Below are 14,784 nucleotides of genomic sequence, written 5' to 3' on the forward strand. Positions count from 1 at the left end.
AAAGCAGAGACTACAACAACAATAACCTATGAAAGATCAAATGTTTCAGACATTTAATGTGGGAATAAACATTTCCAAACATATCAAAGTTCCTAAATATAACATAACCGTGTAACAGTATAGTGATTAATGTTTGCAATGATAGTTGTGAATAATTTGTGTTAAATTATTTCAGCATATGGTATTTAAGAAATCAAAGATGTTTGCAAAAAGAATTCCACTAAATGTGTTTAAAATACTTAAAAAAGTATTGAATCTCACTTATCTGAAAAAAATAGAAATTTCATTCCCAATAGCGCTAGATAATTTCTCTTTAGAAAGTAATTTTTCCTAAGAATGATACTACTATACACGTGCGAAGACACCTCAAAAGATAGACCTTCTACAGCCAAAGAACGTGTTATCTTGTAATACAGTAAACAGAAGCAATGTAAGATTGCACCTACCATAAAATCAGAAAACTTAGCAGGAAGTGTCAGCCATTTTAAGTTTATGATAAAGTAATTTGTCTCATTTTAGCTTTATCAGAGCAGTGATTAGAAAAAGAAAATAAAACATGTCTATGGTTTAGCTGCATAATGTCTAACTGGTTATTTTTTCCCATTCTAAGTGGTTCTTAATTTTTAAATAAAAAAAAAAAAGTTCCTGCTGGGGACTCAGATTATTTTATGTATGTAGATAGAACTTGATGAATTTTATTTCAAATATCTTAGAGGGGAAGTATTATACAGTAAAATTATAAACTAGTTTATTATTCTAAAACAGTATTTCTCTGATGGCTCTTTTTGGAAACCTAATTTTTATGAAATAATAAATTTTTAACAAAAAAAGTGTTCCATGAATAAGTTACCCAACTGTTGAGTTTACCAAAAATGAACTTTTCTTTTGTTTTCTTTTAGCCACACCACATCTCATAATCGTCAATACGCTGATGCACACTGAAAATCTCACTCCTCCACCCCAAAAGATTCAGTATTCTCTAAATTTACTTGACTACAGTTTCTCCCTCAGAAGATATCTGTCAACATTTCAGAGTAATGTTCCATAAAACACAGTTTGGGATATTCTGTTGTACATGTCTACACTTTATTAAGCAGAATTCTTCAGTAACTGAGCCTTTTATACATTGAGAATATAAAGATATTATTATTTGTAAAGATTATACTGCAAAAATTCCAAATGATCTTGAATGTGGAAGAAAGATGAGAATAAGACAAATCATACTAGATTTAACTTACTTGAAACTTCATATCCTATATATATATCTGTGTGTATATATATATATATGCCATTTATTTACTAGAATATAATTAACTAAAATTTCTTTTCCCTATCTTGTCAAATACATTTATTCTCTAACAACTTTTAATTCTACTTTAACTTTTGCTATATTGTGAATACACACGGTAACCATAATTCAGTATAGGATGCAGTGTCAGGAGAAAAACAGCACTAATACATCTTACCTGTGATTCTCCTCAAGAAATGTGACATCATGCCGAGATGCATGTTTAGGTAAAGAGGAAAGAAGGGCATCGATTTTCATAACAAGGTCACTCAGGCTGGAGAAACAAGATAAATGAGTTTTGGGGGGGAAAGAAAGGTCCATATTTTATGTCACAATTAATGTCTCAAGAAAGGGGAATTTAATGTAAAATATCTCCAATAGACAAACTGTATATAAATGACCTTTCTTCCAAACTTGTATAATTTGTCAAAGTAAAATGACTGCTGCTTTTAAAGTCATCCTATTTTTTCTTATCATTGATATGATATTTAAACACATAAGTGTTCCTAATAGTGTCTATAAGAATATGGAGAATCATTTAATTCAAGTCAATATTTGCTGAGTGCTGGTTATATATCCAAGCACTGGGACCCATGTAGGAAAGAAAGAAGAGCAGGAAGAACAAAAATTAAATGATAGAATAACTACTTTCAAAGAACTTTTAATATAGTTAAGAAGCCCAGATTTCTTCGGTTTCAAATTCATTTGAAAACTAAAATTGTACAAAATAAATACCTGGATTAAATATAACCAAATTAAAAAATCCATAATAGAGAAAATGTATATGTTCAATGATATGCTGGAACAGAAAATGTTAGCCGAACTTTAAGAAATGTCCCCCTCCACCAAAAAAAAAAAAAAAAAAGAAAGAAAGAAAGAAAGAGAGAAAAGATAGGCATCTCCATTTTATAAACAAAGAAATTTAGAGTCAGAGTGGTTGAGAACCTTGTCAGTACTGTCAGCATCTCTCTACTATAACATGTTTTGCTGGACTACAGGTCCTGTACACTGTATATTATTTTAATTTGTAATACCTACCATATCTTTCACAGAGCATTACATTTAATGGCCACTTAATAAACATAAAATAAATGGGTTAATCCAAACCATAATCTACTTGTAAACTTTCTTAAGGTATTTATTTATTGGCCACACACTCTCTAATACATAAAATTGTAGGCACGTTGGAGGAAGAGCAAACATAAATTAAAACAATCATATGAAAAGATACTCAACTTTACTAGAAGTCAAGGAAGTGCAAATTAAAACAAGATGCAATTTCACATCCATCAGATAGGAAAAATTAACAGGTTGCGTAACACCAAGTATTGGTGACGACTTGGGGAAACGAACACTTATACATTTCTGGTGGCAGTGTTAATTGTTGCAACTCCTTTGAAGGACAGAATTTAGCAACATCTGGTAAAGCCGAAGGTACATCTATCCTACAGCCCAATAACAACACTCGTCTACTCTAGAGAAACTCACACATTGTACAAGGACACATGTAAACCAGGTTCATGATAGCATTCACATAATAGTAAAAAACTAAAGCCAAGTTAACTGTACTTCAGTAATGGAGTATATAAATGAACTGCAGTATATTCACAAAATGAAATACTAAAAAGAAACTGAAATGAATAAGCTCCCTCTATATACATGAACATGGATAAAGCTCTTATGGAGGCAGACTGCGAAAGGAGCCTATGTATAATAGCATATCTCTAAAAAAGTCAAGACTTTAACACAAACACTAATAATAGATATTTACATATGAAGCAAAAGTATAAGCACATATATGGGAATCATGCACACAACATTTGAGAAAATGGTTGCCTCTTAGGGAGGGAGGAGAATGGGACAATCAAGACAAATAAAACGAAATATTAACATCTACAGTTTGGTAGTGGTGAGCAAATGGTTATCATCTGTTTTTTAATATTCTCTACATGTCTTTTATTATATCTTCTGTGTGTATTTGAAACATTTTCTAATCTTAAAAAGAAAAAATCGGATACAAAATACCAAACTCTAAAATGAATTGCTCTTACAATTTTAAATACTTACTTCTTTGAGTTGACTTCTGTATTTTCAACAATGTCTTCAATTTTCTCTACTAAATTAGTCAATGTTATCTTTTCCAACAAGTAAAAATCTTCTGCACAGAAATCTTCATCTAAAGGTCCTAAGAACTTAAAAGCAGTTATATTATTGTATATCTTCTATAAGATACCAATTTGGGACAAGTATTTTCTTATCAAATAGATATTTCTTGAAGCAAATATTGATTAGAGATTAAACAGATGGTGGCTATTAATCCCACCATTTACTAAGTCCCCTGGGAAACAAGAGAAAACTATTTCCTCACTTCGATATTATAAATAACATTTGCATCAATACCAAAATCAATGTGGCAAAAAAATCAGCAAATTATTTCCATTTGAAAGTTTTACTTTGAGACATAATGCTTCCAAAAACCTAAAGCTTTTCATTCTAAAGTAAGTTATCAAAGCAACTGTCTATATTCCATAAGTCTTTTAATTTCAGTATTTTCCTATTTAATCTGTAAATTGTAGTCTACACTATGCAGATATGAATTAATATATAAACAAGGCATAAAAGAGCAAAAACCATAATTACTTAATAACACCAACCAATCTTCATCTAACTGATGCTGTATAAACTGCCTGGAGCACAGCAAGGTCTTGTAGGTTAGCTTTAAACCAGTAACTACAGAGCGGGGAAGCTGTAAAATTCCCAGATACCTGAACTTCTCAGGATGGCTATCCCACCACAACCACCCCAACTCTGCTACCGTTATCATCTTCTGGAAAAGCTAATACGTGCATCATCATAAAATTATTAACATAAGCCTGATGTAGAAGGTGAGCGCTGACATAGTCTTATGCACTAAACAATTAGACTTAATGACAAACAACTAGAAAACATGTCAACCAGAATGAAATGGTTGCAGTGGATTTTTAAAAATTAATTAATTAATTTATTTTTGGCTGTGTTGGGTCTTCGTAGCTGCACGCGGGCTTTCTCTAGCTGCAGCGAGCGGGGGCTGGCTATTCTTCATTGCGGTCTTTAGGCGCGCGGGCTTCAGTAGCTGTAGCATGCGGGCTCAGTAGTTGTGGCTTGCAGGCTCTAGAGCGCAGGCTCAGTAGCTGTGGCGCACGGGCTTAGTTGCTCTGCAGCATGTGGGATCTTCCCGGACCAGGGCTTGAACCCATGTCCCTGCATTGGCAGGCGGATTCTTAACCACTGGGCCACCAGGGAAGCCCTGCAGTGAATTTTCTTACTTCCCCTTCATATGCTTCTGCAATTAATATTTTCTAAAAATTAATTGAAGTATAGCTCTTGAATCTTTTCTCATTTGCTCACATCAAAGGTGATATTAGTTGGAATGTTGGCATCCAGCTAAATAAATACCATGTTCACTTTAAACATAAAACCTGGGCTCTTAAAAGTACAAAAAATGGGCACTGTAATACTAAAAGTACACATATAAACATTTCATTTCCTTAAGATTTGCTATCATTTTTTTTTTTTTTGCGGTATGCAGGCCTCTAACTGTCATGGCCTCTTCCACTGCGGAGCACAGGCTCCGGACGCGCAGGCTCAGCGGCCATAGCTCACGGGCCCAGCCGCTCCGCGGCATGTGGGATCTTCCCGGACCGGGGCATGAACCCGTGTCCCCTGCATTGGCAGGCAGACTCTCAACCACTGCGCCACCAGGGAAGCCCAAGATTTGCTATCATTTTTAAGGTAACTTTCAAAGCACTTTTAATGCTGTATTTTTTTGACTGTGAATAGGAGAGGCCTGGGAAAGAGCTGAATTTTATCTATACCGCTTCTAGTGACTTGAGTAGTTTTGTTAATAACTTAGAATAAGGAACTAAAATCTCAAATAATTTTCCTAAGGGATGAACAAGATTGGGTATCTTTACTGATTAAATTCACCAGAAAACCGGCTCTATGGCACCTATGTAAGTTCAGTGTCAAACAGCTAGCAGAAACTTGGTTCTTCTGTGTCTTAGTTCTTCTACTTAAAGATGAATATAATGTTTGTGGAATAAAGCAACTTAAAGAGTATAAAATCACATAATGGCCAAATTGGGAAATGGAACATTAAATTTGAAAATCACGTAATAGTACAATAAAACCTATCTGGAGCTTAAATCTTTACAACGTTTTGGAAATGTGATTTTTCAGTTATACAGAATAACTGCTATAACAGAAATGCATTACCTCATTTGACAGATCATTACAATTTTAGAAAACTCTGTTAGAATGTTCTTCCACATACTGAGCTAAAAATCTCTCCCCCCTCGTGGAAGTTGGATCAACTGGGCTTGATTCTATACTGACTCTCAATGAATACAATGCAAATCAAATCTATAAACGTACCCATATTTCCCATGATAGCCTTCAAATATTTAAAGAGAAAACAGAAGTTAATATTTACTGAAAATTTACTCTGTGTCTGGGGCTGTTCTATGTGTTTTATGTGTAAAAGTATATTTAATCTCTCTGGCAACTTTAAAACAGACTATTACCTTTTCCATTGTGCAAATGAGGAAACCAAGTCTTGCAAAGGTTATACAATTAATGGTGCAACCAGAATTTGAATCCAGATTCGCCTAGCTAAAACAAAAAGGCCTTGTTTGTTTCCCTTCTCTCTGCCACACCACGTCTTTCATCAATTTGTAAATATGTAACATGATAAAAATAAATATAATTATAGCAATAGCATTATTTAGGGTTTTGTTTAATCTTAAAATATATAGATTTTTAATTCTTTAGCATGGCAGTAAGAAAGTATGAGATCATCATTACACCCCAGTTTGATCATTTATGAACAATTTTAACTTTGAATATGTTTCAATTCTAACGTAAATATTTGGACAGGTTCAAAATGAAGATTGATTCTAAAATGTCAGAATTATTTTAATCATTAAACTATCTGGTTCAGAATTATAACTATCTGTTACAATTGTTATGATTATTGTGTTTCGTAGCATTGCTCTGAGACACAGTATAATATTACATTATAGTTCATAAACCATAGTACTTATTTTCAAATATATCATACTTTTGTATTCAAACCACAGTCCTACAAATAAAAGGCTAATCAAAATTACAATTTTCCATTAGTCGACACAAAAAGTCAATGTCATCTGACTTAATATCTATCTCTAGCCCCAACCTCTCCCCGAATTTAACTCATACGTTCAGCTGTCAACTCAACCAGTCTGCTCAGAGGTCCAGAACTGAACACTGAACTCTTAATACGTCCAGAACTGAATTCTCTATCTGCCCTTTCCACTCCTTCTGAACAAGCCCACTCCTCCTGCAGTCTTCCTTTCCTTAAAACAGCGGCAGCTCAATTCTGCCACTCACGTAGTTCTCCTACATCCCACTGTAAGTCTGTCAGCAATTCCTGGTCATCCTCCAAAATACATCTCACGTCTACTTCTCCCTACTTCCACTAGAGCCATTCTGGTCCAGGCCACCATCACATCTCACTTGGACTACTGTAATAGCTCCTAACTGGTTTCCTAACACCTACAGCCTATCCTTGATGTAACAGCCACTAGCGATCCAAATGAAACGTCAGTTCATGTCAATCCCCCGCCCAGAACCATTGGCTTCTCAACTCATTCAGAGTAAAACCCTACCTGACCTGGCCTCCAGGTACCTCTCTCCTGTTCTCTTCATACCTGCTGTTCCTAGAACACACAGATGTGAGCTCATCTCAGGACCTTTGTACTCACTGTTCCCTCTACCTAGAACGTTCCCCTTCCAGATATGCAACATGGCTCGCTCCCTCACCTCCTTTGGTTCTCTGTCCAAATAACACTTTATCAGTAAGGACACTATTTTTTTTTGGTCCCTGCCCACCAAAGTGTAAACGCCACAGAAACATGTTTGTTCACTACTACACTCTCAGATTCTAGAAGAATGTTTGGTTCATGGCAGATGCAAAATTACATCTGAATGCTTTTGTCAATTTCAAGGGCAGTGAGAAGAAAACAGTTCTAAGAGAAATAAGTTGAACATAACTATACTTGTTATCACTAATATTGATAACAATATCTGAATTATATTAAACAATGACAAAAGAAAACATAGGGTAGCTTTTCCGTAATGTATCAACATAACCAAAAGGCAACGTAACAGATACAGCAGGCTGTAATTTTTTTCTTTTTATCTCTTAAAATGCCTGACAGAGCCGAAGGTAGCCATATACTTTAAAACTGTTCTAAAAAGTTAGATTTCTTCCCAAAGCAACTGTTGAAAAAAAAAGCAATGCCATTTTTGGGCTTTCACAGAGCTCATTATCAAAATTCACTAATATTTTATATTACTGTAATAATAAATGGCAACTGTTGTCACCAATTGTAAAACAGCACTGTACACAGACGAACCCGCGTCTAACTATTTTTAGGAGCTAACACAATTAGCTCAAGAACAGTTACACTGAAGCGGAAATATGTGATTTGTGGATGCTTGTGGATATGAGTCCCTCACTATTCTCCAAGTTCTATTATTTATAGATTCAGATAAGAAGGAATAAATAAGCATAACTTTAAGGGAATGATGACACAGGAATGAGGCACGCAGGTGAATAGAGCTCATAAAAATGTAGAAAACAGAGAAAACACTACAGCTTTGAAGAGGATTTAGGGATACGTAATTTGATGCTTCAAGCAGAGATAATGCCAAACACACTGCATTAGCTGATTTCTAAATATACCTAAACACCAGATTCAATTTTTAAAAACTTAAACCATTCCTGAGAAAGAAAACCAGACTATCATACTAAAAAATATTAATAAGTAGCTATCATCCACTAATTTTGTATGTACCTATTAAAACTCCCTAATTAATCATATACACATTTATGATATACTAAGAGAAAAAAGTATGAGAGAAAATTATATATATATAATAGCATTACAATTATGTATTTAAAAAGACAGACATGGCTATGTAGAGTAGAAAAAAGGGTTAGATGGTAAAACAGTAAACTATTAATCATAAATTTTATTAGGATGGTGGGAGTAAGAGTGATTTTTACTATAGATTTTAAAAGATGATATTAATAAATACTACTTTATAGTTCAAAACTTGCAGTATTGTTATTTAACATAATCAATTGTAGAAAAAAGCTACAAGAAGAAAAAGATGTCAGAATGTACTTTTCACACCTACTTACAACAGTGCTCAATCACAATGTTGTAATGTATACAAAATTGTTTGTTCTAATATTTATATTATAAAAGCTATCCCCCCAAAACATCCTTAGCCGCATTCGATGTTATCACCAATGGGAGGGAGGGGTGAAGAAACAGGTACTGTGCCACGAACTGGACATCTCAGTGGCCATTTTATTTACGCTGAGACCTGTCTGGCATGTCTAGCACATGAGCACCGTCCTCTGTGTGTGTTGCATCAGGTGTGTTGTGACAGAAAACGCTTGACACCCCCGTATCACAGTGTCACTGAGAAAAGTGAGCAATTGCTTTTTTTTACTTACTTTCCCATTGCTGACAACACCTATTTCTCCAGGACGCAATTTAAGTACATCTTGACAGAACAACTGGTGAGTTCGAAAAATATTCACTCCAATGGTATTATATTTTTTCTCAAAGGCATTTTTATCCATTCCCTAAGGTATAAGTTAAGAATGATAAAACCAGTAAGAGAACAGTAAATACATTAAATAATTTTTTAAACATAGCCTACTTTAATATATTAGCATAAAATTTAAAATTATATTAATTTGTGATTTTAAAATGTACTATTTTGTTCTGAAACCACATTTAAAAAAAGAATCCTTCTTTGGCAAGGCAATTACAATATCTGTAAATCCTGTTACAAGTAGATACAGTTTGCTACTCATTCTTTGAGAATTTTGGGTGGATTACTGATTAGTAAAATGCTAGGAAACATCAATTTAAATAAAATTTAACATTAAACAATGAAATACAATGTTTATTAAATTCTGAATTCAGTACCTCCATTTTGGTGTGTTCAATTAAAAAAATTATTGTTTAAAACAGAAATACCCTGCTCATTCCATTATACCAATCCCATGAAACCAATTTAGTAATAGTGCATTTAAACTCTGAAATACAAAAGTAATCTTTGCCATCTCAGTGTGTATCAAACTTTAATATGCATACAAATCACCTGGGTGTAGATCCAGGGAGGGCCTTACATTCTGACTTTCTATCACGTTCCTGGTACTCCTGCAAGGTCAGAAATGTTCCCCTGCGCTGTCCAACACACAGCCACAGATGGGTACTGAGTGCTTGAAATGTGGCTAGTATGACTGAGAAACTGAATTTAAATTTAATTTAAGTTTAAAATAGCCACATGAAGTTAGTGGCTACAGTATCAGACAGTGTAGCTCTAGATCTTTACTTCCAAAACCTCTGTCTCAGTCAACCCCTCTCTGACCACAATCTGCTGACCTTCTAGCTCATTCATCCCAGTGTCACCAGACCAACCATTACTCAACCCTTCAGTCCACTGACCCTACCACTTATTTACTATCCATCACACTTTCCATATTATCATTTTCCTCCTAACCAAGTTATACCCCAGATCCCTTTACTATGACAGAAACATTCCATGCTCACCTCCCCTGGATGCTTCCCCTCAGTTATTCACCTGGCAAAACCTCAACTCTGGTTAAACACATCTCTGCTTACTCGGCAACTGGATCCAAACAGCTTTAGGACAGCTGGAGAAAAGCATGCAGCCAACATTGATCTCACTTTCAATTTATGGTCATCAACCTCAAGTGGGCCCTCAGAAATCTTACTATAATGTTTTTAATTCACTTTCTCACTCGCAGAATACTAGAAAAATATTTGACATTTTCTCCCCTACCCTCGAACCTCTAAGAGCACCTACGCCTATTCTAATACTTAGCTAATGACTTGACCTTCTTTTGAGGACAAAATCAATCAGAAGTAAAGTACTCATCTTGCTACCACCAAAAAAATCTACCCCATTCTTCAGCCAATACTTACAGCTTGTGCACTGGGTCCCAGCACCTCTTAGCTACGCAAGAGCTATCCTCCCACTTTGCTCTGCTCCGTTTCATCTTTTCTCATTTTCTGGATGGACTGTTTTCATCAGCATACCACAAATAAGTGAAATCCTTCCATGATCTCAAGCCCTATTCTAGCTACAGAATATTTCTCGGTTCCCCACATAGGAAAATTCCTTTAAAAAGCTACCTATACTTGCTGTCTCTGTTTCCTGATTTCCTATTCTCTCTTGAATCCAGTTCACATTTATACCTATCACTTCACTGAAACTGTTCTTATCAAAGCCACCAATGACCACCTAAACAAATAAAATGGTCCATTATGAAGCCTAATTTCAAGAAATATGGCATAGTTTACCATGTCTTCCTTGAAATACTTCCTCCAGGTGGCTTCTAGGATATCACACTCTCCTGGTTATCTTCCTAACCCAGTGGCTGTTCCATTTGTCCCCTCTACTGGATCATCCTTTTCTTGCATTCCTCTACATGTTGGAATGTTCCCGGGCTCTTTTTCAGTCTCTCTGTTCTCCAACCCCTGCCCCACTCACTTCTAAGGTATTTCATCCAGTTTCTTAGCTTTAAATTATATATAATGTTGATGACTCTCAAAACAAAACATTATATCCTCCATTGATTCCTACACTTATTTACTAAATTGTCAACTCAACATCTCCACTTGAATGTCCAACAGGCATCTCCAACTTAACACATACAAAACTTAACTCTTGATCCCCTATGTATCCCAACCTTCTCTTCATCAAGACTTCCCCATCTCAAAAAAAAGACACCACAATTCTAGCTGTTCAAGACAAAATCCTTGAGTATTACTTTCACATGTCACATACAATTGGCAGCTCTTCAAGCTGACTACAGCTGTAACAGATATTACGTATATACCATCTCACCATGTCCACCACCAATATCTACTCCAAGACACCATTATTTCTTACCTGGATTGTTGCAATAGCATTCTAATTGTTCATCCTATTTCCACTCTTGTTTACCTACTATCAAATCTTCACATGGCACCCAGAGTCATCTTTTTCAAGATGATTTATCTCACAAGATTCCTCAATGACTTTCCATTATACTCAGAAAAAATTTCAATTCCTTACCATGGCCTATGAGTGCTTGAAATATCTGGGATTATGTTTGTGAACTCATTTCCTACTAGTCTCCCCATCACTCTACTTTGGTCATGATGACCTTCTGCCTATACCCCAAACCTGGCAAGACTGTCTCTGTGTCAGGCCTTTAGACCTGCTGTGTTCTGAACCTGGTATATTCTTCTCTGCAAGAAAGTCTGTAGACTTTCCATGGCTTGACTTCTTATTTCATTCAGAGCTCTGCTCAGACATCAGCTCTTTAGAGATGACTTCCCTTGACCACTCCAGCTAAAAGAGCATCCCTCAAACTGTTTACTTTCTTATATTTCTTTATATCTTTCCAATACCACTTACCTGGTCTTTCCCATTACAATGTAAGCTCCATAAGAACTGGGACTCTATCTGCCTTTTTCATAAGTATTATCTCCATTGTCTGGTAGACAATCAATAAATATTTTTTGAATGGATTAATGAATCTTTCTTCCAGAGGATCAGCTTCTGTCTTTAGAATTTTCCCTGTACTGGGCCCCTTGAGTGAAATAACTGAGGATTATTCACATAATCCTTTAACTCCTAATGCTTCACATAAGTACGTATCCTAACTAGAATGCCTTTAACTTTAAGGATCATGAAGTAGTAGCTGAAATATATGAAATTTGATTTTTAAGTGCCTCTATGCAAAGCTGTATCATGTAACATGCATCTTTTCCCACTGTAAAGGAAAGTTTATTATCCCCGTTTGATTATACTTAACGATTTTTTAACGTGATATCTCTAAGCACACTGACTTATACTTTTGAAATATGCAAGATACTTATTTATTATTTCAAACAAATAGCTACTGACCTCAGTAAGGAATGTTTTAATTTTATCTCCAGAGTAAATAGCTGTAGCAGTTTCTTCCTCTGCCAGTTTCCTGAGAAAGTTTCTCAAAAAGCTGTTTTTCAGTGTAAGAAAAGCTGCCAGAATTCCTCTGGAAATAGCTGTGTTATCTTCATCTATTTTTGATGTAGGATTATAAATAACTCCCAACCGACCATGAACACTTACTTCCTGCAAAACACATTTATAGGTGAAAAATATCAGTATCTTACCTATCCTTTTACAACTGAACTTTCTTCTTTCCAATTAAGTTTGCTCGCTTTACCATACAACATCTTTCACTGCCTTCCTGTTGAATGTATTGCATGCGGTATACCACTGAAATAGTCTAAAAACAATCATTTTATTAACTAATTCTCTCCTCTTTGCATCATGATTTTTTTGGCCTCTTTTTAGATGTGTGTGTGTAAACTAACACACAGGAAAATGCACAAAATAAAACTGTAGAGCTCAGTGAATTAACCTACAAAATATCCCCCAGGTCAAGAAACAGAGCACTGCCAGCAACCCAGACATCTTTCATATCCCCTGCCAATTACTTCACCTTCCCACGTTCCTAAAGACAACCACTATCTTGTCATTCATAGTAATAACGTTCTTGCTTTTCTTTATATTTTACCACCAATGTTTTCATCGTTAAACATTTAATCTACTTTGAACGTCATATGAATGTAATCATACACTATATATTCTTTTGTACTCTTTTTCCATTCCACATGATAGTGAGATTCACCAACACTGTTTGGAGTAGCTATAGTTACTTTTTTTTGGTACCATACAGAATTCCATATGAATATACTCTCCTTTATCCATTCTACTGATGCTAGACCTTTGAATTTTTTTCACTTTGGCACTCTACAAACACAATATACATATCTTCAACTTTAGGAGATGTTAAAAAGAGTTATTCAGGATAGTTAGACTAATTTTTACTCCCACCAGCAACATATGAAAGTCCCACTACCCCAGAGCCTCATAAACATTTTGTATTGTCAGATTTTTAAATTTAAATCATTCTGGTGGATGTGTAAAGATATCTCATTAGGTTTAATTTGCTTTTTCTCATCACTAATGATATTAAACATTCTTTAACATGTTCATTGGCCTCTTTTCTGATTTGTCTGTTGAATCTTTTGCCAGTATTTCACTGGAGATAATTGCCTTTTATGTACTGAGTTATAAGGGTTTCATTTCTAAGACTTGAGTGCTTTTTTGGTTACCCGTATGCAGATAACTTCTGCTAGTCTGTGGCTTGATCTTTAATTCTCTTGCTGGTGTGTTCTGACAAAAAACAGTCCCTAATTTCAATGTAGTTGAATTTATTGGTCTTCTTCTTCATTGCTACTGGGTTTTGTGTTCTGTTTTACAAATCTTTCTCTTCTCTCAAGTCCTAAAGATAACCTTTGTTACCTTTGAGAACCTTTATTATTTTGCTTTCTATGTTTAGATCTCTATCCATTTGGAATTGATTTCTGAGTGTGATGTGAAAAGAAGAAAGTTTAAGAGACACCCTTACTGCTCTTTAAGGTCAACTCTATCATAAAGCACGTGTAGTATATACATGGGTCTGTTTCTGGATTCTCTATTCTTCTTTCACTGCTCTATTTTTCTATCCAAATTGTTTTCAGTTGTATAGCTTTATGAAAGATCTTGATACCCAGCGGAGCAATTATCCTACCTTCCTCTTCTTGAAGAGTAACTTAGTTATTCTTGGTCCTTCGAATCTCTATATAAATTTGAGAATCAGCTTGACAATTTCCATAAAACATACTCAGATTCATATTGGAATTGCACCTAACTGATACATCAATTTGGGGAGAACATCTTTAAAATACTGACTCTTTCAATTCATGATTATGGTATATCTCTCCATTCATGTAAGACTTCTGAATTTTCTCTCAATATTTTATTGTGTAAAAGTCTTAAACATATTATGTTACATTTATTCCTAGCATTTGATATTTTTGATACTATTATAAGTGATTTTTTATTTAAAATGCATTTCTTATTTGTTGTAATGCTTAGACTTAATTCTGGTATACTGACCTGTTGGGCAGCAACCTAGTTAAACTAAAAAATGAATTCTAATAACTTTTTGTGGATTTATATGTATTTTCTGTATAAACAATTTGGAAAAAAGACAATTTTAATTTTTCCTTTTTGATTTTTATAATGCTTATTCCTTTATTCACTTGTTTAGGATTTTTGCACCTATGTCCATGAGTAAGAATGGCCTACAGTTTTCCATTCTTATATAATGCCCTTTTATGCATTTGGTTTTGAAGTAATGCTGACCTTGTACAATGAGTTGAAATGTATTGCTTATTTTTCTATTCTCTGGGAAAAAATTTGCATCAGATTGATGCTTGGTACAGTTTACTAGTATGGTCATATAAGTCTGGGGTTTTCTCTTTTGAATATCTTAAATTACAGATTTA

The 14,784-nt window shown here is 34.7% G+C and overlaps 1 protein-coding gene across 1 annotated transcript in view; it reads right to left on the reverse strand.

The window, feature by feature from the left end:
• Positions 1-14,784, reverse strand: part of UGGT2 (UDP-glucose glycoprotein glucosyltransferase 2) — a 165,240-nt gene that overhangs the window by 54,221 nt on the left and 96,235 nt on the right. The window contains exons 21-24 of the mRNA XM_082859577.1: positions 12,311-12,517; positions 8,835-8,966; positions 3,356-3,480; positions 1,467-1,562 (exon numbers count right to left, since the gene is read on the reverse strand). Coding sequence (XP_082715703.1) covers positions 1,467-1,562; positions 3,356-3,480; positions 8,835-8,966; positions 12,311-12,517 — 560 coding nt within the window. The remainder of the gene's footprint in view (positions 1-1,466; positions 1,563-3,355; positions 3,481-8,834; positions 8,967-12,310; positions 12,518-14,784) is intronic.

The sequence above is a fragment of the Leucopleurus acutus genome (genome assembly GCF_964270905.1).
Source record: "Leucopleurus acutus genome assembly, chromosome: 18".
Taxonomy (NCBI): Eukaryota; Metazoa; Chordata; class Mammalia; order Artiodactyla; family Delphinidae; genus Leucopleurus; species Leucopleurus acutus.